Source organism: Siphateles boraxobius, unplaced genomic scaffold (assembly GCF_051911475.1).
Source record: "Siphateles boraxobius isolate OS27281-9 unplaced genomic scaffold, OSU_SipBor_1 195, whole genome shotgun sequence".
NCBI classification, from domain to species: Eukaryota; Metazoa; Chordata; class Actinopteri; order Cypriniformes; family Leuciscidae; genus Siphateles; species Siphateles boraxobius.
The window spans coordinates 53,402-80,579 of NW_027508805.1; the positions used below are offsets into that span (position 1 = coordinate 53,402).

Genomic DNA, 27,178 nt, shown 5'->3' on the forward strand with positions numbered 1-27,178 from the left:
TGTGTGCCTGTGTGTGTGTGTGTATGATACATCGTTTAATTAATACGTTTTTTATTTTATTCAAGCAATTAAAAAACAACGATTTTGGTTTAGCATCTCAAACGTGGGGGAATCACATAATTCAAAAAAAATATTTTTAATCTTTGTGCTTTGTGAAAGACGCTTTAAGTAATGAATATTAATTAGCCAAGCCCCGCCCCTCAGAATGAGCCAATGGGCGCAGAGGTTTGATGTCATCTCGAGGAAGTGTTCGCTCGTGTATATATGACAGCTGAAGAGAGACTGTTGAAACCTGTTAGCATTTTATCCGTCTAGAGACATATAGCGATGGAAGTATTAATATTCTACATCCAGAGTAACAGGGGATAACTCCTGCTGTATTGCTAGCCTATAGAGGGCTAAACATCAGCTGTTTTTTTTTTTTTTTTTTTTAAGGATCGGGATCAAGCCTGTGTTAGGTACAGTACTGTTGCTCTCATTAGCGGCTAAATCATTATACCTGTGCTTAAATGCTTTTATTTCATTCTTCTTCTGTCAAACTGAATCGTTTAACGATAGCGTATTGTGGCTCGTGTATGATTGTGATCATCGCAGGTGTTGTCTATGTTTTTGAGACGGATCACGACAAAAATGCTGTCTAGACAAGCTTAGAAACAAGATATTCCACAAAAGAACAATCAGTGTGTAAACTTCCAGGCTTTGTGTAATAGTATAACGAAGGCTCAGTCTATTGGGTCAATCCGTGTCAACTCAACCAGAGCCAGAGTTCACCAGCTTAAATTTTTGATCATTATTTTGGTGAAAAAAAAAATCATAAATGAATTATTATTTCAATTTTCCAAATTACAGTGGGCAAAATTTACTTAAAGGGACGGTTCACCCAAAAATGAAAATTCTGCCATAATTAACTGGTATTTTTAAGTCAATGGGTGTCTAAACTGGTTACCAGCATTCTTCTGTCCATCTTCATTTGTGCTCAGCAGAAAAAAAAGAAATTCAAACAGGTTTGGAAAAACTTAAGGGTGAGTAAATAATGACAGAATTTTGATTTATGGCTGAACTGTCCCTTTAAGAAAGATGACAGCAGCATTACCTTATTTATACACAGAGAATGGTAGGTCTATTAGTAAAATCTGCTGACTTAAGCAATCTTTGTTGCATAACAGTGACCATTCAAAAATGAGGAAAAAGCACTTCTTGTGTTTTACCCGAAGTTTGCATGCCTGTAACTCAGAAATTATTTAAGATCTCTTAATATACTTTTAGATTGTTACTCTTAACAAACTTTTCTTTTGGTATCTTTTCTATCTTTTTAAGGCTCAATTTGGTTAATTTCCAGAGGTATGGGGATCTCAATGTGGCTCTATGAGTAAATTGGTAAATTGTAGGACTACACATTTTAAGTGCTCAAAAACCATATCTGGGTCACATACAGCTGATGCCCTTTTCTTTTAAAGAGGAATATATGAAGAACTAATAATGTTGAAGATAGAAATGTAGGCCTATCTCGTTTTTAATTATCAACATAATTGCATGGTTTAAACTTTATACCTGTCAGAGTGCCATAAATATTGTTTTTCCAAAGTTTGTGTGCCTGTAATAATATTACAGATATCGCATTCTTAATATACTTTTCTTTTTTAATTTTCATTTAAAAGGCCCTATATGGTTCAGTCTTATAGATATGGAGATCTCAGTGTGGCTCCATGTTCAAATTGTTGAATTTTACCCATTTTAAACGGTCGAAAACCAAATGTGGGTAACTTTTCAAACAGCTGATACTTATTGTGTTTAAAGAGGAATGTCTTACGAACAAATAAGAAAATGTGAAAGCTGTCATGCAAACCCGAGACCACCTGTAGGAGGTGGTCTGAGTTTGAAACTGTGGCGCGATTTGCATGAATGTTGGTGTGTTCAAGTCATGTCGAAACACTGTACAAGTTAGATGTAAGTGGGAAGCTCAGGATTTTCTTTAAGCCTCGATCTTTACGAGTTGTGGGCGTGTCAGTGAGAAACGTAATGGAATATCACAATACTTAGATATTTAGCAGTGACATTGCCTGGCTTTTTTATTTACAATAAAATCAGCTAATTCCCTGCACAAAATATAGTACCATTGTAATATAATATGTAACGATAAACTTTGATGCACGTTCTTTGTTCTTAATTTTTTTAGAAATAAAGTTTAAAATCATTGCTGTATTTTGGCGTAGTTAATTAAGAGAAGGTACACCGCCATCTTGCTTCGACGAAAGTTACTTGAATGCACCTGATGGCGTAAACACGACTTTCCACTTCATAAATACGAATTTTCAGGAGGACTTCACTGTAAAAAAGGATTGTTGGCTTAACTTAAAGTAAGTTACCTGGTTGCCTTAAAATTTAGTTTATTGAAATGAAAATTTTTAGTTAATACAATGAAGTTGATTGGTTTAATTAACAGAAACTCAAAATATTATGTTATGTGAAACGCATTCATTATCTAAGTTGATTTGACAAAAGAAAAAAAGTCCTAAAAAGAGTCGACTCACATACAGTAAACTCAAGTGATGTTCACTCTGCTGTGCTTAAAAACACCAAATTAAAGGTGGGGTATGTGATTTGGAAAACGACCGGCAGATTTTGAAAATAGACAATTCAAATGGTCCAACCTTCTTTCCTCCAACGCTCAGTGCTTCTAACTCAGTGTCTGTAAGTGGGTTAGGAATAGGATTTCAAGTTATTTTGAAAAAAATGGACAAAAAAGAGAATCACATATCCCACCTTTAATAGAAAACAGAGTATGTTTTCTATCATGTGCCGTGCAGGTTTACGATGACGTACTGTAAGATGAACACAAATGCACCAGGGTTCGATAGTATCAAGTTTTAATCGGGGACCATTGTGCTCGAACTCTGACCACAGCAAACGTGTCCAGTGTGAAAGATTCCTGAATCTGCAAGTGTTCCCAGCTAAAAAAAAAAAAGCATACTTGCATAAAATAACACAAAGAGTGCAAAATATTTGACTTTTTGACTTTAAAGGTGCATTGTGTAATATTTCTGAGGATCTATTGACAGAAATGCAATATAAGATCCATAACTATGTTTTCAGTGGTGTATAAAGACCTTGCATAATGAACCGTTATATTTGTATTACCTTAGAATGAGCAGTTTCTGTCTACACACACCGCGGGTTCCCGATCATTGAAATGCGCCGACATGTTTCTACAGTGGCCCTAAACGGACAAACGCGTTTCGTTAATATGTTGCTCTTCGTGCAAGGAAGCAAGTGTAGTTCAGCGAATAAAACACTGACACAATGATGAACAAGTAACAATAATATTCGCAGTTACATATAGTTTACTGAATAATTAAGTAAACATAATGTCTTAATTTATCCTTGTAAAGAAACCTCATTGCTGAAGTGTATTTGTATACTTGCACCGTAACTTTTGTTGGTTGCAATTCGTAACCTCACCACTAGATGCAAGGCAAGGCAAGTTTATTTATATAGCATATTTCGTACACAATGGTAATTCAAAGTGCTTTACATAGAAGAAATTAAAATAATCAAAGAAAATCTGAATAATTAAAACACCCTTGGTATTTCTAGCTGATGTGATCCTAATGATCTGAGTGATCTGTTGGGTTTATATTCACTGAGCATATCTGCAATGTGTTGAGGTCCTAGGCCATTGAATGATTGATATACCAGTAATAATACTTTAAAATCAATCCTATATGTAACTGGTAGCCAGTGTAAAGACCTGAGGACTGGTGTGATGTGTTCATATATTCTGGTTTTGCTCAGAGTTCTGTATGAGCTGCAACTGTCTTATGGTGTTTTTGGGAAGGCCAGTGAGGAGTCCATTACAATAATCCACCCTACTGGTGATGAAGTCTTGACTGGAAACAAAGCATCTAATTCTTGCAATATTTTTCAGGTGATATTATGCTGATTTAGTTATTTCTTTGACATGACTACTGAAACTAAGGTCTGACTCTAGAGACACACCGAGATTCCTTACTTGATTTGAGAACTTCATCTTTGTTTCCAAACGCAATGACTTCAGTTTTGTCTTTGTTTAACTGAAGAAAGTTTTGGCACATCCAATTGTTTACTTCATCAATGCATTGGAACAGAGAGTTAATGGGGCTGTAATCGTTAGGCGATAGGGATAAGTAGAGCTGTGTATCGTCTGCATATCTGTGGTAAGCAATTTGGTAATTTCTCATTATTTGGCTCATTGGGAGCATGTACAGGTTGAATAGGAGTGGCGCAAGAATTGAGCCTTGAGGGACTCCGCATGTCATGGGTGTCCATTCAGACTTATGATCTCCAATACTCACATAATAACCTCTCCCTACCAAGTATGACCTGAACCATTTTAGGACTATGCCAGAATATGCATAGTTTTTAGATTTTAGATGCCACTAAAAATCACACACTGCACCTTTAAGAATTTGCTTAGTGACAGTTTCAACATGCTTGCAGGTATACAGACTATAGACCATTTCAAGAAGTGGAACATTGTTGCTCTCTGTTAAGTTGTTTATTTCTTTCCTGATGCGGCATGTTGCATGTTAGTGTGTGTATGTTTGGGAGAAACTTGGCAGACTGTGTCTTTCTGTGTGTATGCAGTGTATTTGTGAACTGACACTCATATTTTGTCTTTTTGTTCCAACTTTGGCATCCAGATGGAGAATTCTAGCGAGTCTAAATGGAAACTAAAGTCAGATGCGAGCTCAGAGCCTTTTCCCAAGTGTTGCTCAGCCTGTGATAGCAGTGAGGAGCCTTTCCGTGGGAAAGTGTTCCGGAACAGGACTAAAACCAGGAGTATGTCTATGCCATCAGCACATTGCTCAGCTAAGTTCAGGTAAAACAATACAGTCTGTCAGGGTACAGACTTAAAGGGGAACTATTATGCAAAAATACCCCACAGAGCGTTTATTATAGCTTGTCAAATTTGCACCCTAAAACAGAAGTGGAGCCTTTACAGCTCGTGCTTCGGATACTCCGGAAACAACAAATCTGGAGAATGTCACACAGCCATAATGTCATATATTGCAGATAATCACCAGTCATCTGGAATCGTTTGTTGTTTAAGATTTATGGGGATTATAAAAAAAAAGGAGTGGGTGGATTTGACATCACACCAATTCATTCTTCAATTTCGCTGGAATTATATTGAAGGCCTTTAGTCTCGAAGTGTCTTTAATCTTGTGTGTTAGTATATATTTCAGTTGAGAAGGTGTTAGTGCTGTTTTATTGGAAAAGATTCAACTGCAAGTTACTTTAGGCAAAATTATTTAAAAGCCAAGGACATGGTAGAACTGTATGGATAGTCTACAGTATAAAGCTTTCCGAAATACACAACTTATAGCTATGACAGTGAAACAGTGTATTTCATTGTCACTGTCAGTTTCTCTCAGTGTAGTTTCCTGATAAGTAGCTGATCAATAGCCTGATCTCACCAATTGTGTATATATAGTTTCATCCAACACACAATTGCCTTCTCTTACCACATAGTTTACACAACTACATCAGTCTTTCCACACTTGCAACACTTCTGCTTTACAAAATGTTGTACTAGTTCAGTACTGTGATATTGAATGTAATGGGGAAGATTGCTTTTTTTTTTACTTTCCCACCATATATACCACTGCAGTCTTCAAAAGTTTAATGCACCATTTTAAAAGTGTGCTAGTTCATGACTAGTATATACTCGGGGAATATTGTATATATTATCATTATCTTTATTTTTATTTTATTTTATTTTACAGAACAACAGATATAGACCAGTGGCGATTTCTTTAAGACTTTAAGGGAAGTTCGGCTTCCCCTATAATCTCAAAACATTAATGGTCAAATATGTACTATTGTGTTAACATTTTATTGGCTAAAAATGCGTTAGAACGCGTTCATCTCGAAGACGAGTTCGTTCAGAATCAGCTTCAAATAGCAGGTCAGCTGACTCGATTTCCTTCTCAGTCATTCCCGGAGCGTCACAGTGCATTTCCCTGTTGAAGCCGAGCGTCCATTGACTTCAATTGGGCTTTGAACAGTTTTTTCATTGCTCCGAAACTAGACGGTCATTGGATAAATCTGCGGGCTGGACGCCGGCTTCTTCGTGATGATTGGACGGTCTGGTCGATCTCCTTTTGATTGACAGCGATATTGTACTATAAAAAGTCACTGCACCGAAGCTGTTCGAGCTCAGTCCCATCGCGGATTTAACAAGTGTAGTCGAAAGACAAACTGCTGCAACCTATTTCTTGGTACCAATATGAAATTGCTAGCTAGTCAATTTTCATCACACATTTTACACAATTATACACCACATTCCTTGTTTCAGTTTGACCTAATTCCCACATTTCCTCCGTCGAGTTTAATATCTTTTTTTTAGATTGTTTGTTCATTCATTCCTTCATACAGTAGGCTAGGTTATAAATAAATGGACAATTTTTATGATGTGTGAAGACCTCTTTGAAAGACCAGCAGTCGCCACTGATACAGACATAGTCCTCTTTCATTTAAATGCAAGTTTTCACTCTGCATTGTTTTTCTCGAGCCACCAATTTGTGATGGCACCTTAGTGCTTGGGCCCGTTATCGCTGCCTGCAGCTATATTACATACTTAAACTTAGAGGTCCATAGTCATGTTTGTCATCTTTCTGTTCTTTTAAAGGAGGACACAGTCACTTCATGGACCAAGCCCTGTCACCACATTTGGGCCCAAAGCCTGCATTCTGAAGAACCCTAAAGCTGTCATGTGAGTCATTTTACTACAGTTGCTTTTTACAGCAGATGCCAAGATTATATATATGTGAAGAGTGTTGAGTATAGTAAGCATAAAAAGTTGCAGCATTGAGACTGTAGCCCAGCACAGTCATATCTATTATGAGCACGAATGCAATGATCATAACGAGCACAATGTAAATAAGACATTCGTTGTGAAGTGTAAACTGCATCATTGATTATAATGGAGGTTTTGGCGAAAGCTTCACTGAACGGAAGTGCTTTTCGTAACAGATGATTTTCATTTCTACTAAGAGGAGCAGTTTTGATGGTTTAGTAACTGGCTTGATTTATGACCAGTTTCACAGACAAGGCTTAAGCATATAGAGGTTATGCATTGATGTCACTTTCCCACCACACACTCCTTCAGCCGGACTGAGTGGCCGAAGAGCTGCTGCATGACTGGATTTAATAGGGGAAACTGCGAAAACAGTAAAACAAACGATTATCAGTTTAAACTGAAACTCGATATTGTGTTCCTTACAACTTACCAGAGATCCAGTGATCCAGATATTAACATGCAGCAGGAGTCATATTTCCTGACATTTATATGTGCCTGATTTCGACACCGGGGAAATACATAAAGCAAATTTGCCTGTGAATGTTTTTTATAAATACAATATAAGTCTAAATCTGGGTGATCACTGACATCAATGTTATATACATCATCATATCGTCCAGCCCTGAAACTTGTATAGTTTTTTGTCAGTGTTTATTTAAAAACATCCAATTATGCAGAATATACCATGGTAAATATTTAATTGATGAGTTGTCAATACAATATATAACAATATAATATAAAGGTTTTATCTCTAAATTTAGCATATTGACATAAAATGAAAACTGCAAATCCAGCTTTCTCTGTCTGGATCCAGTTGTTTCTGTGAATTGCAGGATTCATTTGCTCCTCTGTTCTGTAGCTTTCAGCAGTCTGTAAAAATATACCTCAGATTTCTTGTCAAATCTAGTTAGTACAGTCAATCTCAAAGCTCTTTCCCGTTTTAGATGTGTTTGTGTGTTTGTCGCGGCATTCACGCTGAAAACCAATGTTGTCGCTCAGTGTTTCTGCCACTCAGTGTGTGTAACCGCAGTCACTCCAGCCGACGGTGACGCCACGCGCATAACCTCTATTGTTTTTAAAGGGATAGTTCACCAAAAAATTTAAATTCTGTCAGTATTTACTCTCCCTCATGTTGTTCAACCCCGTAAGACCTTCGTTCATCTTCTGAACACAAATTAACACTTGCCAGCCCTGAAAAGTTATTAAAGACATCGTTAAAATGGTTCAAGTGACTACAGTGGCTCCATCTTAAGTTTATCAAGCGACGAGAATACTTTTTGTGCTCAAAAAAACAAAACAGTTTTTGCTAACCTCTATTCTCAGCCTAAACGACATGTTTGAGCTATCTTAACTGAAAGCAACTTGCATTGACATATGCACAACAGTAATGTTTTTTCTAAGGCACGTTTATAAAAGCTACTTAAATATCCTTATTTAACTAAGGCCTAATCCTGACTTAATCTATCTAAGGCTTGTGTGTGAAACCAGGTCATAGTCACATAATCATTTAATTCTGTTTAAGCATCACTAAGACATCTGACTGTGCACGAATCTTTGCGTATCAAAAATCTCTTATCACAGATTGCACATTAGAATTAACATTGTTTCTTACATGTTGCGGCATTACTATCAGGACCATCTTTCTGTAAAAGTCTGTTTGCAAAGCCTGTGCCAAATTGTGGCTTGTTTACCAAATAATCCACAGATAAATGAACAGTTACAGAACAAATAATGCTCTACTTAGACATTTGCATCATTGAAAATAAACAGCCGCTCTTCTAATCCCTTAGGATCCTTAATGTCATTTTTAACTGCAGTGATTTAGATTGAGTAATTCTCCTGTCTGCCCTTATTACTGCACTTACAATGCGATGATGTAGCTGTTGTTACTCCCTCTTCTGATCTCTATTACGTTATAAAAAGACAAGGAAGTAAATGAGTCAGCCTGGTTTCAATGAGTTCTCATCTTGGACTTACAAGGAAGTCCGTTTTTATAGTATGTTGTGTGTGTTTTACAGCATAATGATCAGTTGCATGTAAAAAAAATTGCCCTCTTTAATCCATAACATGTTTAGTTATTCTTTCATCAGCCTTTGAACTTCAAATGTTAAATGCAACAACACCCCTAATATATTCTAGGGGTGTAACAATATATTGTGTCACAAGATATTGCAATACAAAAATGCAACAATATGTATCGCGTATGGTGACAATATGTATTCTGTATAATTCAGCCAAAAGAATATTACTGCGAGGAAAAATATCAAGTTTACAGAGTTTTAGTGTCAGTCCTCCATTAAACTACCATATATAAATTATATATTAATGCAATGGGGGAATATTTGTGGCTCCTGATAATGCCAAATATCTGATGTTACCAGTAAATAGTGGCCAACATTATTTTAAATATATCTAGTCAGTGACAGAGTGCAAGTATATTCGTCTAAAATAATTCAGTATTTTCAGCTTCAGAATCATGAATATGGTTATTCTGGTGTCTCTATTGTCCTGTGCATTGGGTTTCCAGCACCAAGTCCAAGCCTATTCACTTACACACATAATGTAAAACCAAATGTATAATTTTAATCAACAGTGCATTTTTTGTTTACCTTTTACCAAATGTCTTGGGAGTATCGCAATAATATCGTATCGTGAGTTCAGTATCGTGATATGTATCGAATCGTGACACGAGGGTATCGTTACACTCCTACTATGTTGACAAAAGTGTGTTGTTCATATCTATTCATTCAGGCATATACAAGATCCAGCCAGTCAGAGGTTGACATGGAACAAGCCACCCAAAAGTGTCCTTATTATAAAGAAAATCAGAGATGCCAGTCTGCTACAGCCTTTCAAAGAACTCTGCGTTTTTCTGACACAGGTGAGAAGACAGAATAAATAAATGCAGGAAATGCAGATGTGGCCATTGAGAGTGTGCATCAAAGGGAAAAGATAGTTCAATGGAAAGCAGTGCTGATGATGATCTGCAGTTAATAGAGGTTCCCTCACAATATTGCGATCTTTGTGGCCATTGAATAGATGCAGAAACCGAAATTGAGACCATTATACTGAATGAACCGGTGTACTAGCCAGCAATACTGTGTAATATGCACATTCCTAAAGGCCACACCTATTTGTGAATTTTTGGCAAGTTTAAATGAGCATCTTTGGTATGTCACTGATTGCAAGTGTTTTTTTTTAAAATTCAAATCAGTTGAGTAAAATCAAAGCATAATGTTTCCTGACACCTGTTTTTATTTGCTCTTTTCTGTCGTTGTGTTTGTTCTCTGCATCAATGGATTCTAGCAAAAAAATATGCTTGTTTATGTGGAGAGAAAAGTCATTGAAGATCCAGCCATAGCAAATGAGAGCTTTATCTCCGTCAAGAAGAACTTTTGCACTTTTAGAGAAGGTGAGGATTTATTCAAAAGTACTTTGTTATCCCTCGTGTAATTTGTTTGTGTGTGCGCTTCAGTGTGCATTGATTAATACATAATTTGTTGTATTTGTAATAATACTTTGTGAGTTGTCAGTTTCCATGACTTTTACACAACCACATAATGTGCTACTTTGAAACTGTTACAATTAAAGTCCCTCTGTAGTCAATAATTTTATCCTTTAAAACTCATATTTGATCACCAAAATTACATATTTAAATGTTTTTTTCCTTAAAATATCTTGAATGTAACTCGACACCCTTGCCTCATTTAGTATTCGCGGTTCTATGCATATGCAAATGAGTCCCGCCTCCACTCACTCACTCAACTCAGAGATCCACTCGTTGACGATCACACGTTGATCTGATCGGTTACAAGGTAGTTTGTGACGTCAGAAACACCAGCGATTTCAAACTGTGTTTTTGAGACTGTCTTTGATTCACTGCAGTTTTAAGGAGAAAATACTCAGCAATGCTGTCGACTTATGAATTTACACATGGTTTGTCTTAAAGCATATTAAAAACACCACATAGACATATAAACAACATTAGAAACTTGATTTTCACCACAGGGGGACTTTAAACAGTTAATTCAAAGTAATTAAATTACTGTATAATCGACCTTGAATTGACAGAAATAGGCAGCTACATTTAGTTGACGACTGTTCTCCAATATTTAAGGGAAACCACTGCAGTGATTATAAAATCTGCTTAGGACTTGAAAACAGAAGTGTTCCTGAGTAAAGATATAATGTGTAAAATTTACATGTGACCTGTTGACATGTTTCATAGATTATGATGATATTTCCAATTGTGTCGACTTCATCATTTGCTTGGGTGGAGATGGGACTTTGCTGTATGCTTCCTCTCTTTTCCAGGTTTGAAAATATTTTCTTAACTGATATAATATTGACAGAATAATGGGAATTTAAGTGTACTGACAAAATAAATGTAAACTTCCCAAATGTTGATAAAGGCGGGCGGGCGGGCGGTGGGTCCGTCGGTCAGTCGGTCGGGTGAGTGAGTGAGTGGTTGGTTGGGTGGTTGGTTCGGTGGGTGAGTGAGTGGTTGTGTGAGTGAGTGAGTGAGTGGTTGGTTGGTTGGTTGGTTGGTTGAGTGAGTGAGTGGTTGGTTGGTTGGGTGAGTGAGTGGTTGGTTGGGTGAGTGAGTGAGTGGTTGGTTGGGTGAGTGAGTGGTTGGTTGGGTTAGTGAGTGAGTGAGTGAGTGGTTGGGTGGGTGAGTGAGTGGTTGGGTGGGTGAGTGAGTGGTTGGTTGGTTGGGTGAGTGAGTGAGTGGTTGGTTGGGTGAGTGAGTGAGTGGTTGGTTGGGTGAGTGAGTGAGTGGTTAGTTGGGTGGGTGAGTGAGTGAGTGAATGAGTGAGTGAGGGGTTGGTTGGTTGGGTGGGTGAGTGAGTGGTTGGTTGGGTTGTTCGGTTGGGTGAGTGAGTGGTGGGTTGGGTGAGTGAGTGAGTGGTTGGGTGAGTGAGTGAGTGGTTGGTTGGGTTGGTTGGGTGAGTGAGTGGTTGGGTGAGTGAGTGAGTGAGTGGTTGGTTGGTTGGTTGGTTGGTTGGTTGGGTGAGTGAGTGAGTGGGTTAGGTTTGTTGAGTGGGTGAGTGAGTGGTTGGTTGGTTGGTTGGTTGAGTGAGTGAGTGAGTGGTTGATTGGGTGAGTGAGTGGTTGGTTGGGTGAGTGAGTGAGTGGTTGGTTGGGTGAGTGAGTGAGTGGTTGGTTGGGTGAGTGAGTGGTTGGTTGGGTGAGTGAGTGAGTGAGTGAGTGGTTGGGTGGGTGAGTGAGTGGTTGGGTGGGTGAGTGAGTGGTTGGTTTGGTGAGTGGTTGGGTGAGTGGTTGGTTGGGTGAGTGAGTGAGTGGTTGGGTGGGTGAGTGAGTGAGTGGTTGGTTGGGTGAGTGAGTGGTTGGTTGGGTGAGTGAGTGGTTGGTTGGGTGAGTGAGTGAGTGGTTGGTTGGGTGAGTGAGTGAGTGGTTAGTTGGGTGGGTGAGTGAGTGAGTGAGTGAGTGAGTGGTTGGTTGGTTGGGTGGGTGAGTGAGTGGTTGGTTGGGTTGTTCGGTTGGGTGAGTGAGTGGTGGGTTGGGTGAGTGAGTGAGTGGTTGAGTGAGTGGTTGGTTGGGTTGGTTGGGTGAGTGAGTGGTTGGGTGAGTGAGTGAGTGAGTGAGTGAGTGGTTGGTTGGTTGGTTGGTTGGTTGGGTGAGTGAGTGAGTGGGTTAGGTTTGTTGAGTGGGTGAGTGAGTGGTTGGTTGGGTGAGTGGTTGGTTGGGTGAGTGAGTGGTTGGGTGAGTGAGTGAGTGAGTGAGTGGGTGGGTGAGTGAGTGGTTGGGTGGGTGAGTGAGTGGTTGGTTGGGTGAGTGGGTGAGTGGTTGGTTGGGTGAGTGAGTGAGTGGTTGGTTGGGTGGGTGAGTGAGTGGTTGGTTGGGTGAGTGAGTGAGTGGTTGGGTGAGTGGTTGGTTGGGTGGGTGAGTGAGTGAGTGAGTGGTTGGTTGGGTTGTTCGGTTGGGTGAGTGAGTGGTGGGTTGGGTGAGTGAGTGAGTGGTTGGGTGAGTGAGTGAGTGGTTGGTTGGGTGAGTGAGTGAGTGGTTGGTTGGATTGGTTGGGTGAGTGAGTGGTTGGGTGAGTGAGTGAGTGGTTGGTTGGGTGAGTGATGAGTGGTTGGTTGGGTGAGTGTGAGTGGTTGGTTGGTTGGGTGAGTGAGTGGTTGGTTGGGTGAGTGAGTGGTTTGTTGGGTGAGTGAGTGGTTTGTTGGGTGAGTGACTGGTTGGTTGGTTGAGGGAGTGGTTGAGTGGTTGAGTGAGTGGTTGAGTGAGTGGTTGAGTGAGTGGTTGAGTGAGTGGTTGAGTGAGTGGTTGAGTGAGTGAGTGGTTGGTTAAGTGGTTGAGTGAGTGGTTGAGTGAGTGGTTGAGTGAGTGGTTGAGTGAGTGGTTGAGTGAGTGGTTGAGTGAGTGGTTGAGTGAGTGGTTGAGTGAGTGGTTGAGTGAGTGGTTGAGTGAGTGAGTGGTTGGTTAAGTGGTTGAGTGAGTGGTTGAGTGAGTGGTTGAGTGAGTGGTTGAGTGAGTGGTTGAGTGAGTGGTTGAGTGAGTGAGTGAGTGGTTGGTTGGTTGGTTGGGTGGGTGGGTGAGTGAGTGGTTGGTTGGTTGGTTGGGTTGGTTGGGTAAGTGAGTGAGTAGTTGAGTGGGTGAGTGAGTGGTTGGGTGAGTGGTTGGTTGAGTGAGTGGTTGGTTGAGTGAGTGGTTGGTTGAGTGAGTGGTTGGTTGAGTGAGTGGTTGGTTGAGTGAGTGGTTGGTTGAGTGAGTGGTTGGTTGAGTGAGTGGTTGGTTGAGTGAGTGGTTGGTTGGTTGAGTGAGTGGTTGGTTGAGTGAGTGAGTGAGTGAGTGAGTGGTTGGTTGAGTGAGTGGTTGGTTGAGTGAGTGGTTGGTTGAGTGAGTGGTTGGTTGAGTGAGTGGTTGGTTGAGTGAGTGGTTGGTTGGTTGAGTGAGTGGTTGGTTGAGTGAGTGAGTGAGTGAGTGAGTGGTTGGTTGAGTGAGTGGTTGGTTGAGTGAGTAGTTGGTTGGTTGAGTGAGTGGTTGGTTGAGTGAGTGAGTGAGTGAGTGAGTGGTTGAGTGAGTGAGTGGTTGGTTGAGTGAGTGGTTGGTTGAGTGAGTGGTTGGTTGAGTGAGTGGTTGGTTGAGTGAGTGAGTGGTTGAGTGAGTGAGTGAGTGAGTGGTTGGTTGGGTGAGTGGTTGGTTGGTTGAGTGAGTGGTTGGTTGGGTGAGTGGTTGGTTGGGTGAGTGGTTGGTTGGTTGGGTGAGTGGTTGGTTGGTTGGGTGAGTGGTTGGTTGGTTGGGTGAGTGGTTGGTTGGTTGGGTGAGTGGTTGGTTGGGTGAGTGGTTGGTTGGGTGAGTGGTTGGTTGGGTGAGTGAGTGAGTGAGTGGTTGGTTGGGTGAGTGGTTGCTTGGGTGAGTGGTTGCTTGGGTGAGTGGTTGCTTGGGTGAGTGAGTGAGTGGTTGGGTGAGTGTGTGAGTGGTTGGTTGGTTGGGTGAGTGGTTGGTTGGTTGGGTGAGTGGTTGGTTGGTTGGGTGAGTGAGTGGTTGGTTGGGTGAGTGGTTGGTTGGTTGGGTGAGTGAGTGAGTGGTTGGTTGGGTTGGGTGAGTGAGTGGTTGGTTGGGTGAGTGGTTGGTTGGGTGAGTGGTTGTTTGGGTTAGTGGTTGGTTGGGTGAGTGGTTGGTTGGGTGAGTGGTTGGTTGGTTGAGTGAGTGAGTGGTTGCTTGGGTGAGTGGTTGCTTGGGTGAGTGGTTGCTTGGGTGAGTGGTTGGTTGGGTGAGTGAGTGAGTGGTTGGGTGAGTGTGTGAGTGGTTGGTTGGTTGGGTGAGTGGTTGGTTGGTTGGGTGAGTGAGTGGTTGGTTGGGTGAGTAGTTGGTTGGGTGAGTGAGTGGTTGGTTGGGTTGGTTGGGTGAGTGGTTGGTTGGGTGAGTGGTTGGTTGGGTGAGTGGTTGGTTGGGTGAGGGGTTGGTTGGGTGAGGGGTTGGTTGGGTGAGTGAGTGGTTGAGTGAGTGGTTGAGTGATTGAGTGAGTGAGTGAGTGAGTGAGTGTTTTTCTGCAAACACTCACTCATTGTAAATATAAATCTCAAACACATCAGGAGTTTAAGTAAATTGAATTGTCACTCTTTGTTAATCATGGCATCTGTAATAATAACCTTGGTAATTATTATTTTTTTTAATGTATTTTGCACCCCTGGTCATTGCTCATTTGCATAAAAGTAATCTTTTTTTTCAGTGCATTGTACATGCTCACCTTGTGTTGTTTATGTTGCCAGAGATTGGAAACTCAATTTTAAATTGAGTGACTTCTTGTAGCTTTGTTTCTGCAGATTGCTGTCACTGTGAACACCCTTTAAAAGCCTAAATATAAATGTGTATGTGTTTGTAGGAGAGTGTGCCTCCTGTCATGGCCTTCCATTTGGGTTCTCTGGGATTTCTTACACCATTTAACTTCGAAACATACCAATCTCAGGTCAACCAGGTTATAGAAGGTAAGTCATTAGACAGTAAGAGGACAACTGGTTTTTCACAGTTTATAGTTGTGACACTTTTCTCAGGTTCCAGGTTGTCAAAAGGGTCTGAAATATTGGACTTTTCCATCTGGTTTCTTTCAATAATCTTTACACTTCTGCAGCTGTAATGTGCTTCAAGTATCGATTTATAGGAATGCTATTGCTCTTGTGTCACTGTAGTGAGGTAAATTGCTTTATAAAAACTGCTTTACCTGGGACCAACATTAGACATCAGTTCAATCCAATAGATTTTAGAGTGATTTAAGAAGTTCAGCCTGTAAAATCAAATGGTTACACTTTATTTCGATGGTCCACTTTAGACATTCTACTGACTATAAGTAACTTTGCAACTACTAACCCGAACCCTAACTGTCTACTAATACTCTAATGAGTGTCAGTTGACATGTAGTTGCAAAGCTACTGTTAGTTTGTAGAATGTCTAAAGTGGACTATTGAAATAAAGTGTAACTGATCAAATTCTTTATTATGACTTGTTTGGGTTCACACCGTCCCTCTTTTCATGAAAACCATAGCTATGTTTCAAAATCTAGTTTGCTGCCTACCTAGAGAGCTGACAGCATTGTTTTCATGCAGTGTAGAAATGGAATGGTTGTATGTTTAGAAGATTTATGCAGTGTTTTCTTGCTGTGTTTGTAGGAAATGCTGCGATTATTTTACGCAGTCGTCTGGAAGTGAAGGTAGTGAAAGAGTGCAGGAAGGAGGGACCTGTGGAGGAATCGAGTTTAATCATCACTAACGGAGACACTGAACCCAAACACAAAACTATGCAGTATCAAGTGAGTGCCAAATTTCCTGTTATAATATTATAATGTTAATAAAGCTTTGGGGTTTGTTTTTTTTGCACCAAAAACATAAATATGAGGAAAACTATTATTTTCAACCCTCATTCTGACCCTCTGGCTGAAATGATCCGTTTTTATTGGCTAATGTCATTGCATAGGAAACAGTATCAACGCCCTATCACTATTGCTAAAACATTATCCATATAAAACAATCATTACAGACAAAGCATTATAAAATAATTTATTTGCTGTTTATGGTGCAGCTGCTGTCTGATCCAATACAGTCACTGCTTCTTCTTTCAACAAAAGATTCTTTGCGAACTCTCCATTACACTGTGCCTCGCTGACAAATTAATATGATCCGAACAAACATCTAATCCTCGATGTCATCCGAGATGCCATTAAAATAAACATCCACTTGTTTCTGTCGCTGAGATCCTTCTGAATTCTGTACAGATACGTAAACAAGCTTTTTAAAGGTCCAATATTATGCAAAATTCACTTTTGCATGCTGTTTGGACATAAATGTGTGTTGGCAGTGTGTGTACACAACCACCCAATAGTGATAAAAATCCACTCACTCCTTTTTTATTAATCCCCATAAATCCTCAGCAGTGTCTCCCAACGACCTGTTTTCAGAATGCTGTTTTAGTGACGTCACTAAGTACAGGCCCCGCCCACGAGTGTTGACAGACACTGCCGTTCTAACATAGACCCGCCCTGATCGAGTTCACAGCTGCTGCACTGACGAGAATGTCTCCCAGCGTTGTAGGTGTTGTGTGGCTGGATGTATTAATCCACATAGCTCTCTCTATTTACTCCCGAAATCTGAGGCAGCCGCTGAAGACGAGGTGGAATTATTTTGTTTTTAAAGAAAATGCTCCCTCAACTCTACCTGAAATTTGTTTATGTACTTGCGCACGTCTTATATCTTACTGTTTACTCAGCTCTTACAGTGAGTTTCTGAAGTAAAACTGACGCTTCATCTTTTGTGTTATGTACAATAAACTTTATTAAACTCATCAGTATATGTTTGATCATCATTCGGACCTGGTGCGAAACAGCAGACTTGTAGGCTATTAATAGTGGATACATACAAGCAGATGATAAATACGTTATAACCGTAATAAACTACTAAACTATACCTGTTGCATCTCTATACGGCACTCTTGACTCTGTAGGCAATATTGTCCGACTCCGGGTCGAAATGAACACCGTTACTGAGAGTTTCTGATATTATTATCAGCATTCTGAGAGATGAAATTGTCTTGAAACTGAGCACGAGCTCTTGAAGCTCCGCCCCCTGTGCCGTGCTCATTTACATTTAAAGGGCACACACTAAAACAGCGCGTTTTTCTGAGCACTAAAAAATGACAATTTAAACATGCTGTAAAAAATTATCTGTTGGGTATTTTGAGCTAAAACTTCACATACACACTCTGGGGACATCAGAGACTTATTTTACATCTTGTGAAAAGGGGCATAATAGGGGACCTTTAAACTGTACGCTCAAAGTGAACGTTCTTTCACTCTTCCATTTGTCCTGTTGTTGACAGACTCAAGCACGTGGAGTTCGTCGGAAGCAGAACTAACATCTGTATACTGTATCAGTGTAGACAGCGTCAGTCATTATAATCTGAGCACACATCTGTATACTGTATCAGTGTAGACAGCGTCAGTCATTATAATCTGAGCACACATCTGTATACTGTATCAGTGTAGACAGCATCAGTGATTATAATCTAAACACACATCTGTATACTGTATCAGTGTAGACAGCGTCAGTGATTATAATCTAAACGCACATCTGTATACTGTATCAGTGTAGACAGCGTCAGTCATTATAATCTGAACACACATCTGTATACTGTATCGGTGTAGACAGCATCAGTGATTATAATCTGAACACACATCTGTATACTGTATCAGTGTAGACAGCGTCAGTCATTATAATCTGAACACACATCTGTATACTGTATCGGTGTAGACAGCATCAGTGATTATAATCTGAACACACATCTGTATACTGTATCAGTGTAGACAGCGTCAGTGATTATAATCTAAACACACATCTGTATACTGTATCAGTGTAGACAGCGTCAGTCATTATAATCTAAACACACATCTGTATACTGTATCGGTGTAGACAGCGTCAGTCATTATAATCTGAGCACACATCTGTATACTGTATCAGTGTAGACAGCGTCAGTCATTATAATCTAAACACACATCTGTATACTGTATCGGTGTAGACAGCGTCAGTCATTATAATCTGAGCACACATCTGTATACTGTATCAGTGTAGACAGCATCAGTGATTATAATCTAAACACACATCTGTATACTGTATCAGTGTAGACAGCGTCAGTCATTATAATCTAAACACACATCTGTATACTGTATCGGTGTAGACAGCGTCAGTCATTATAATCTAAACACACATCTGTATACTGTATCAGTGTAGACAGCGTCAGTGATTATAATCTAAACACACATCTGTATACTGTATCAGTGTAGACAGCGTCAGTGATTATAATCTAAACACACATCTGTATACTGTATCAGTGTAGACAGCGTCAGTCATTATAATCTGAACACACATCTGTATACTGTATCAGTGTAGACAGCGTCAGTGATTATAATCTAAACACACATCTGTATACTGTATCAGTGTAGACAGCGTCAGTGATTATAATCTAAACACACATCTGTATACTGTATCAGTGTAGACAGCGTCAGTCATTATAATCTAAACACACATCTGTATACTGTATCAGTGTAGACAGCGTCAGTCATTATAATCTGAACACACATCTGTATACTGTATCAGTGTAGACAGCGTCAGTGATTATAATCTAAACACACATCTGTATACTGTATCAGTGTAGACAGCGTCAGTGATTATAATCTAAACACACATCTGTATACTGTATCAGTGTAGACAGCGTCAGTCATTATAATCTAAACACACAGCTGTATACTGTATCAGTGTAGACAGCGTCAGTCATTATAATCTAAACACACATCTGTATACTGTATCGGTGTAGACAGCATCAGTCATTATAATCTAAACACACATCTGTATACTGTATCAGTGTAGAAAGCATCAGTGATTATAATCTAAACACACATCTGTATACTGTATCAGTGTAGACAGCATCAGTCATTATAATCTAAACACACATCTGTATACTGTATCGGTGTAGACAGCATCAGTGATTATAATCTAAACACACATCTGTATACTGTATCAGTGTAGACAGCGTCAGTCATTATAATCTAAACACACATCTGTATACTGTATCAGTGTAGACAGCGTCAGTCATTATAATCTAAACACACATCTGTATACTGTATCGGTGTAGACAGCATCAGTCATTATAATCTAAACACACATCTGTATACTGTATCGGTGTAGACAGCATCAGTGATTATAATCTAAACACACATCTGTATACTGTATCAGTGTAGACAGCATCAGTCATTATAATCTAAACACACATCTGTATACTGTATCAGTGTAGACAGCATCAGTCATTATAATCTAAACACACATCTGTATACTGTATCAGTGTAGACAGCATCAGTCATTATAATCTAAACACACATCTGTATACTGTATCGGTGTAGACAGCGTCAGTCATTATAATCTGAGCACACATCTGTATACTGTATCAGTGTAGACAGCATCAGTGATTATAATCTAAACACACATCTGTATACTGTATCAGTGTAGACAGCGTCAGTCATTATAATCTAAACACACATCTGTATACTGTATCAGTGTAGACAGCGTCAGTGATTATAATCTAAACACACATCTGTATACTGTATCAGTGTAGACAGCGTCAGTCATTATAATCTAAACACACATCTGTATACTGTATCAGTGTAGACAGCGTCAGTCATTATAATCTAAACACACAGCTGTATACTGTATCAGTGTAGACAGCGTCAGTCATTATAATCTAAACACACATCTGTATACTGTATCGGTGTAGACAGCATCAGTCATTATAATCTAAACACACATCTGTATACTGTATCGGTGTAGACAGCATCAGTGATTATAATCTAAACACACATCTGTATACTGTATCAGTGTAGACAGCATCAGTCATTATAATCTAAACACACATCTGTATACTGTATCAGTGTAGACAGCATCAGTGATTATAATCTAAACACACATCTGTATACTGTATCAGTGTAGACAGCGTCAGTCATTATAATCTAAACACACATCTGTATACTGTATCAGTGTAGACAGCATCAGTGATTATAATCTAAACACACATCTGTATACTGTATCAGTGTAGACAGCATCAGTCATTATAATCTAAACACACATCTGTATACTGTATCAGTGTAGACAGCATCAGTGATTATAATCTAAACACACATCTGTATACTGTATCAGTGTAGACAGCGTCAGTCATTATAATCTAAACACACATCTGTATACTGTATCGGTGTAGACATTATCAGTGATTATAATCTAAACACACATCTGTATACTGTATCAGTGTAGACAACGTCAGTCATTATAATCTGAACACACATCTGTATACTGTATCAGTGTAGATAACGTCAGTCATTATAATCTGAACACACATCTGTATACTGTATCAGTGTAGACAGCATCAGTCATTATAATCTAAACACACATCTGTATACTGTATCAGTGTAGACAGCATCAGTGATTATAATCTAAACACACATCTGTATACTGTATCGGTGTAGACAGCATCAGTCATTATAATCTAAACACACATCTGTATACTGTATCAGTGTAGACAGCATCAGTGATTATAATCTAAACACACATCTATATACTGTATCAGTGTAGACAGCATCAGTGATTATAATCTAAACACACATCTATATACTGTATCAGTGTAGACAGCATCAGTGATTATAATCTGAACACACATCTGTATACTGTATCAGTGTAGACAGCGTCAGTCATTATAATCTAAACACACATCTGTATACTGTATCAGTGTAGACAACATCAGTGATTATAATCTAAACACACATCTGTATACTGTATCAGTGTATCAGCATCAATCATTATAATCTGAACACACATCTGTATACTGTATCAGTGTAGACAGCGTCAGTCATTATAATCTAAACACACATCTGTATACTGTATCAGTGTAGACAGCATCAGTGATTATAATCTAAACACACATCTGTATACTGTATCGGTGTAGACAGCATCAGTGATTATAATCTAAACACACATCTGTATACTGTATCAGTGTAGACAGCATCAGTGATTATAATCTAAACACACATCTGTATACTGTATCAGTGTAGACAGCGTCAGTGATTATAATCTAAACACACATCTGTATACTGTATCAGTGTAGACAGCATCAGTGATTATAATCTAAACACACATCTGTATACTGTATCAGTGTAGACAGCGTCAGTGATTATAATCTAAACACACATCTGTATACTGTATCAGTGTAGACAGCGTCAGTCATTATAATCTAAACACACATCTGTATACTGTATCAGTGTAGACAGCATCAGTGATTATAATCTAAACACACATCTGTATACTGTATCAGTGTAGACAGCATCAGTGATTATAATCTAAACACACATCTATATACTGTATCAGTGTAGACAGCATCAGTGATTATAATCTAAACACACATCTATATACTGTATCAGTGTAGACAGCATCAGTGATTATAATCTAAACACACATCTGTATACTGTATCAGTGTAGACAGCATCAGTGATTATAATCTGAACACACATCTGTATACTGTATCAGTGTAGACAGCGTCAGTCATTATAATCTAAACACACATCTGTATACTGTATCAGTGTAGACAACATCAGTGATTATAATCTGAGCACACATCTATATACTGTATCAGTGTAGACAGCATCAGTGATTATAATCTAAACACACATCTATATACTGTATCAGTGTAGACAGCATCAGTGATTATAATCTGAACACACATCTGTATACTGTGTCAGTGTAGACAGCGTCAGTCATTATAATCTAAACACACATCTGTATACTGTATCAGTGTAGACAGCGTCAGTCATTATAATCTAAACACACATCTGTATACTGTATCAGTGTAGACAACATCAGTGATTATAATCTAAACACACATCTGTATACTGTATCAGTGTATCAGCATCAATCATTATAATCTGAACACACATCTGTATACTGTATCAGTGTAGACAGCGTCAGTCATTATAATCTAAACACACATCTGTATACTGTATCGGTGTAGACAGCATCAGTGATTATAATCTAAACACACATCTGTATACTGTATCAGTGTAGACAGCATCAGTGATTATAATCTAAACACACATCTGTATACTGTATCAGTGTAAACAGCGTCAGTGATTATAATCTAAACACACATCTGTATACTGTATCAGTGTAGACAGCATCAGTCATTATAATCTAAACACACATCTGTATACTGTATCAGTGTAGACAGCGTCAGTGATTATAATCTAAACACACATCTGTATACTGTATCAGTGTAGACAGCGTCAGTCATTATAATCTAAACACACATCTGTATACTGTATCAGTGTAGACAGCATCAGTGATTATAATCTAAACACACATCTGTATACTGTATCGGTGTAGACAGCATCAGTCATTATAATCTAAACACACATCTGTATACTGTATCAGTGTAGACAGCATCAGTGATTATAATCTAAACACACATCTGTATACTGTATCAGTGTAGACAGCGTCAGTCATTATAATCTAAACACACATCTGTATACTGTATCAGTGTAGACAGCGTCAGTGATTATAATCTAAACACACTTCTGTATACTGTATCAGTGTAGACAGCATCAGTCATTATAATCTAAACACACATCTGTATACTGTATCAGTGTAGACAGCATCAGTGATTATAATCTAAACACACATCTGTATACTGTATCAGTGTAGACAGCGTCAGTGATTATAATCTAAACACACATCTGTATACTGTATCAGTGTAGACAGCGTCAGTCATTATAATCTAAACACACATCTGTATACTGTATCGGTGTAGACAGCATCAGTGATTATAATCTAAACACACATCTGTATACTGTATCAGTGTAGACAGCATCAGTGATTATAATCTAAACACACATCTGTATACTGTATCGGTGTAGACAGCGTCAGTGATTATAATCTAAACACACATCTGTATACTGTATCAGTGTAGACAGCATCAGTGATTATAATCTAAACACACATCTGTATACTGTATCAGTGTAGACAGCGTCAGTGATTATAATCTAAACACACATCTGTATACTGTATCAGTGTAGACAGCGTCAGTCATTATAATCTAAACACACATCTGTATACTGTATCAGTGTAGACAGCATCAGTGATTATAATCTAAACACACATCTGTATACTGTATCGGTGTAGACAGCATCAGTCATTATAATCTAAACACACATCTGTATACTGTATCAGTGTAGACAGCATCAGTGATTATAATCTAAACACACATCTGTATACTGTATCAGTGTAGACAGCATCAGTGATTATAATCTAAACACACTTCTGTATACTGTATCGGTGTAGACAGCATCAGTCATTATAATCTAAACACACATCTGTATACTGTATCAGTGTAGACAGCATCAGTGATTATAATCTAAACACACATCTGTATACTGTATCAGTGTAGACAGCGTCAGTGATTATAATCTAAACACACATCTGTATACTGTATCAGTGTAGACAGCGTCAGTCATTATAATCTAAACACACATCTGTATACTGTATCGGTGTAGACAGCGTCAGTGATTATAATCTAAACACACATCTGTATACTGTATCAGTGTAGACAGCATCAGTCATTATAATCTAAACACACATCTGTATACTGTATCAGTGTAGACAGCGTCAGTCATTATAATCTAAACACACATCTGTATACTGTATCAGTGTAGACAGCATCAGTGATTATAATCTAAACACACATCTGTATACTGTATCGGTGTAGACAGCATCAGTCATTATAATCTAAACACACATCTGTATACTGTATCAGTGTAGACAGCATCAGTGATTATAATCTAAACACACATCTGTATACTGTATCAGTGTAGACAGCGTCAGTGATTATAATCTAAACACACATCTGTATACTGTATCGGTGTAGACAGCGTCAGTGATTATAATCTAAACACACATCTGTATACTGTATCAGTGTAGACAGCATCAGTCATTATAATCTGAACACACATCTGTATACTGTATCAGTGTAGACAGCGTCAGTCATTATAATCTAAACACACATCTGTATACTGTATCAGTGTAGACAGCGTCAGTCATTATAATCTAAACACACATCTGTATACTGTATCAGTGTAGACAGCGTCAGTCATTATAATCTAAACACACATCTGTATACTGTATCAGTGTAGACAGCGTCAGTCATTATAATCTAAACACACATCTGTATACTGTATCAGTGTAGACCGCATCAGTCATTATAATCTAAACACACATCTGTATACTGTATCAGTGTAGACAGCATCAGTCATTATAATCTGAACACACATCTGTATACTGTATCAGTGTAGACAGCATCAGTCATTATAATCTAAACACACATCTGTATACTGTATCAGTGTAGACAGCATCAGTGATTATAATCTAAACACACATCTGTATACTGTATCAGTGTATCAGCATCAATCATTATAATCTGAACACACATCTGTATACTGTATCAGTGTAGACAGCATCAGTCATTATAATCTAAACACACATCTGTATACTGTATCAGTGTAGACAGCATCAGTGATTATAATCTAAACACACATCTGTATACTGTATCGGTGTAGACAGCATCAGTGATTATAATCTAAACACACATCTGTATACTGTATCAGTGTAGACAGCGTCAGTCATTATAATCTAAACACACATCTGTATACTGTATCAGTGTAGACAGCGTCAATCATTATAATCTGAGCACACATCTGTATACTGTATCAGTGTAGACAGCATCAGTCATTATAATCTAAACACACATCTGTATACTGTATCAGTGTAGACAGCATCAGTGATTATAATCTAAACACACATCTGTATACTGTATCAGTGTAGACAGCATCAGTGATTATAATCTGAGCACACATCTGTATACTGTATCAGTGTAGACAGCATCAGTCATTATAATCTAAACACACATCTGTATACTGTATCAGTGTAGACAGCATCAGTGATTATAATCTAAACACACATCTGTATACTGTATCAGTGTAGACAGCGTCAGTGATTATAATCTAAACACACATCTGTATACTGTATCAGTGTAGACAGCATCAGTCATTATAATCTAAACACACATCTGTATACTGTATCAGTGTAGACAGCATCAGTGATTATAATCTAAACACACATCTGTATACTGTATCAGTGTAGACAGCGTCAGTCATTATAATCTAAACACACATCTGTATACTGTATCAGTGTAGACAGCATCAGTCATTATAATCTAAACACACATCTGTATACTGTATCAGTGTAGACAGCATCAGTCATTATAATCTAAACACACATCTGTATACTGTATCAGTGTAGACAGCATCAGTCATTATAATCTAAACACACATCTGTATACTGTATCAGTGTAGACAGCGTCAGTCATTATAATCTAAACACACATCTGTATACTGTATCAGTGTAGACAGCATCAGTGATTATAATCTAAACACACATCTGTATACTGTATCGGTGTAGACAGCATCAGTGATTATAATCTAAACACACATCTGTGTACTGTATCAGTGTAGACAGCATCAGTCATTATAATCTAAACACACATCTGTATACTGTATCAGTGTAGACAGCGTCAGTGATTATAATCTAAACACACATCTGTATACTGTATCAGTGTAGACAGCATCAGTCATTATAATCTAAACACACATCTGTATACTGTATCAGTGTAGACCGCATCAGTGATTATAATCTAAACACACATCTGTATACTGTATCAGTGTAGACAGCATCAGTGATTATAATCTAAACACACATCTGTATACTGTATCGGTGTAGACAGCATCAGTCATTATAATCTAAACACACATCTGTATACTGTATCAGTGTAGACAGCATCAGTGATTATAATCTAAACACACATCTGTATACTGTATCAGTGTAGACAGCGTCAGTGATTATAATCTAAACACACATCTGTATACTGTATCAGTGTAGACAGCGTCAGTGATTATAATCTAAACACACATCTGTATACTGTATCGGTGTAGACAGCATCAGTCATTATAATCTAAACACACATCTGTATACTGTATCAGTGTAGACAGCATCAGTCATTATAATCTAAACACACATCTGTATACTGTATCGGTGTAGACAGCATCAGTCATTATAATCTGAACACACATCTGTATACTGTATCAGTGTAGACAGCGTCAGTCATTATAATCTGAACACACATCTGTATACTGTATCAGTGTAGACAGCGTCAGTCATTATAATCTAAACACACATCTGTATACTGTATCAGTGTAGACAGCGTCAGTGATTATAATCTAAACACACATCTGTATACTGTATCAGTGTAGACAGCGTCAGTGATTATAATCTAAACACACATCTGTATACTGTATCGGTGTAGACAGCATCAGTCATTATAATCTAAACACACATCTGTATACTGTATCAGTGTAGACAGCATCAGTGATTATAATCTAAACACACATCTGTATACTGTATCAGTGTAGACAGCGTCAGTGATTATAATCTAAACACACATCTGTATACTGTATCAGTGTAGACAGCGTCAGTGATTATAATCTAAACACACATCTGTATACTGTATCGGTGTAGACAGCATCAGTCATTATAATCTAAACACACATCTGTATACTGTATCAGTGTAGACAGCATCAGTCATTATAATCTAAACACACATCTGTATACTGTATCGGTGTAGACAGCATCAGTCATTATAATCTGAACACACATCTGTATACTGTATCAGTGTAGACAGCGTCAG

The 27,178-nt window shown here is 38.5% G+C and overlaps 1 protein-coding gene across 2 annotated transcripts in view; it reads left to right on the plus strand.

Moving 5' to 3' along the window:
* The first annotated feature begins 221 nt into the window (after nucleotides 1-221).
* The window catches only part of nadka (NAD kinase a), a 48,700-nt gene continuing 21,743 nt past the window's right edge, over nucleotides 222-27,178 (plus strand). The window contains exons 1-8 of one of the 2 annotated variants that reach the window (XM_077235492.1): nucleotides 222-458; nucleotides 4,680-4,858; nucleotides 6,671-6,754; nucleotides 9,593-9,722; nucleotides 10,148-10,253; nucleotides 11,070-11,155; nucleotides 15,195-15,297; nucleotides 15,976-16,115. In XM_077235492.1, the coding sequence (XP_077091607.1) occupies nucleotides 4,680-4,858; nucleotides 6,671-6,754; nucleotides 9,593-9,722; nucleotides 10,148-10,253; nucleotides 11,070-11,155; nucleotides 15,195-15,297; nucleotides 15,976-16,115 (828 nt within the window). In that variant the 5' untranslated portion in view covers nucleotides 222-458. The remainder of the gene's footprint in view (nucleotides 459-4,679; nucleotides 4,859-6,670; nucleotides 6,755-9,592; nucleotides 9,723-10,147; nucleotides 10,254-11,069; nucleotides 11,156-15,194; nucleotides 15,298-15,975; nucleotides 16,116-27,178) is intronic. The other variant, XM_077235491.1, reaches the window with a different exon arrangement.